The sequence below is a fragment of the Beta vulgaris genome, chromosome 1 (genome assembly GCF_026745355.1).
Source record: "Beta vulgaris subsp. vulgaris cultivar EL10 chromosome 1, EL10.2, whole genome shotgun sequence".
Classification (NCBI taxonomy): domain Eukaryota; kingdom Viridiplantae; phylum Streptophyta; class Magnoliopsida; order Caryophyllales; family Amaranthaceae; genus Beta; species Beta vulgaris.
Genome location: NC_079202.1, coordinates 36,249,764 through 36,252,417, shown reverse-complemented (window position 1 = coordinate 36,252,417; position 2,654 = coordinate 36,249,764). Strand labels below are relative to the sequence as shown.

General features: G+C 39.2%; 1 protein-coding gene across 1 annotated transcript; it reads left to right on the top strand.

The window, feature by feature from the left end:
- The first annotated feature begins 249 nt into the window (after positions 1-249).
- On the top strand, positions 250-1,717 carry LOC104895943 (hypothetical protein). Its single transcript, XM_010682592.4, has 2 exons — positions 250-892; positions 1,244-1,717. Exons 1-2 carry the CDS (start codon positions 359-361, stop codon positions 1,442-1,444), a joined length of 735 nt encoding a protein of 244 aa, XP_010680894.1. The 5' UTR covers positions 250-358; the 3' UTR covers positions 1,445-1,717.
- Positions 1,718-2,654: the final 937 nt, after the last annotated feature.

Sequence of the window (2,654 nt, the reverse complement as noted above, 5' to 3'; positions counted from 1 at the left end):
CCATCATCTTACGTACAATAAGTGTTGAAAGTCTGTCTAACCTTTCAATATATATTAACAGTTTAAATTCGCAATTAAGATGCACATAATAACTCTCTATGTCACTATCTTAGAAGTAAAAACCTGCTGATATTAGAGCCTAAAATGTCTAATACACAATGACTTCAAATATACGTAATGACGTGGTAGTCCCGTAGTATAATCATCTAGCTTCGACTACTATAAATAGAAACACCCTCTAGCATGGTCATAACACACCATCTTCCAACCATAATACATCTCAAAACCAAAACCTCAGTGATCTCTTATCTACTACATTCATCCATACTTTTATAACTTTTTTTAGAAAACAACAAAAATGGATAGAGGCCTCTTCCACCACCGCAAGAACGACGAGGACAAGCCGTCCGACTACTCAGAAACCACCGGTGGAGGCTACGGCACCACCGAAGGTGACCGATATGGCTCAGAAAACACCACCACCGGTGGTGGCTATGGCTCCACCGAAGGCAATCGCTACGGTTCCGATGACACCACCGGTGGTGGTTATGGCACAGAGTCCTACAAAACATCTGGTGGTTATGGTGATACTGAGAAAGAAGGCAACCGTTATGGATCATCAGACTACAACACCACCACCGGTGGCGGTGGCGTAGGCGGTGGCTATGGCTCTACTGAGACTGACCGCTATGGCTCAGACACAGCCGTCGGTGGCGGTAAATATGGTGATTCTGAAACCAAGGTTGGGTATGGAGAGGAAGGAGGTTACAAGAACACTGATAGTGGTGAGACTGAAGAGCCACCAAGGGATTATGAGAAGGAAGAGAAGCATCACAAGCATCTTGAACAGATTGGTGGTGTTGGTGCTGTTGCTTCCGGTGCTTATGCTCTGGTAATTTATTTTCTAAGTTCTTTATCTTCTATACAGTGAAATTTTGAAAAATTCATAGACTTTTAAGGTCAGAAATATGTTTTTTTAAAGCGTTTTACCAATTATAAATATTATGACATTATCTATAAAAGTCCCTAAGAAAAAACATTATCTATAAATTACCATAAATTGTCAAATGAAGTATATAAATAGTGTGAAATTAACTTGCTGCAACTTCAAAAATCAAAAGAGTTAATTAAAATTATGCCTAAGAACGACCCAAAACTTAGCTAGCTAGTTCACAATAACTTGGCCTTGTATGTCTTTGTCTATTGAATATATTTACATTCTTTTTTTGGCATATAATTACAGTATGAGAAGCACCAGGCGAAGAAAGACCCAGAGAATGCACATAGGCACAAAATTGCGGAAGAGATCGCAGCCGTCGGAGCAGTTGGAGCCGGAGGTTTTGCCTTCCATGAGCATCACGAGAAAAAGCATGCTAAGGAAGACAGAAAGGAAGAGGAGGAGGAGGGGAGCGAGGGCAAGGAGAAGAAGCACCACTTCTTTTAATTCTAATCAACCTCTTTGATAACGTGCTATAATATATTTATAGTTCGAGGTGTTTCAATTTGTATTTTAAAGAAAAAAAAAACTTCTGTATCTTTAATTTTGTACTTATTTTATTGTCTTGTCCTAGAAGAAAAAGGAGTTGCATGTCTTTGTGTATTAGTTAAGCTTGCAAATTTTATCTTTAGTATGTTGTGAGTGAGATCGAGTCTATTTTATACTGTACCTTAGTTTTCTTGTATATCAATAAACATGCTTTTATCCGGTTGTTGATTATTATTAGTTGTTCTCCCTCCGTTTCGAAATATAAGGCACATACGATTTTCGAGGTCGAAATTTGACCGTCAATTACTCTCAATTTACGTGGACAAAAATTAAAAAAATTAATGTTATTATAGTAATTTTCAAATTATGAGAGATATTTGTGAGATATTGTGGTCCAAGCAAATTTTCGTAACGCGTGAATGGCTTATATTTTGAAACGAAGGGAGTATGTGTTAATCATAATTATGTTACGGAGGTCGGCCAAGTGTCCCATCGGCTAGGCAACGACGAGGCTCTTGAGTGGCTGAAAGGAATTTTAGCCGAGTCCTGTCCTTCGGTCGGGTGGAACGATGTATGATCTGTGTACTAGGAGATTTCGAAGCCGAAGCCGCTGAAATGCGGGCAATGATGGCCATTGAGGAGGCCGAGGAGGAGGTTGCTGAGAATGAGGATGACGGTGTCGAGGCCTCCCTGGCCACTGAAGCTTCCGAAGCCACCCTTGCTAAGGCCGCAACTGACATCCCTCCTAGCTCTCACGCACTTTTGTAGCTGAACTTGTTAATTAATGAATCTTTTTGTCATTTGCAATATTATTCTTTTGACTAACTTTCCGACTGACTTTTTGCAATCCGACTAACTCTCCAACTAACATTCTGACCGGCTTTTGTTTGCTGATTAAACTGGTTATGTCTTTGTGAATTTTGTTAAGTCTTGACTGGTGAAGTCTTTGTGAATTTTGTTAAGTCTTGACTGGTTAAGTCTTTTATGTGTTTTATCGCAATGTCGAACATAGAATATGACTGGTTAAGTCTTTCATGACAGGTTAAGTTTCAAACTACAAAGTTCTAATGAATAGATGCAAAAAATTGTTTGGTCAAATCTAGAGAATGTCGAATGGACTGGTTATGCCCCTATTGCATGTGACAAATATTACACATAGAATTTTGCG

Excerpts from the sequence above, each read along its gene's own strand:
- LOC104895943 (XM_010682592.4), top strand. The coding sequence starts at position 359 with ATGGATAGAGGCCTCTTCCACCACCGCAAGAACGACGAGGACAAGCCG. Across the intron at positions 893-1,243 it reads CTTCCGGTGCTTATGCTCTG|TATGAGAAGCACCAGGCGAA; the intron begins GTAATTTATTTT and ends ATATAATTACAG.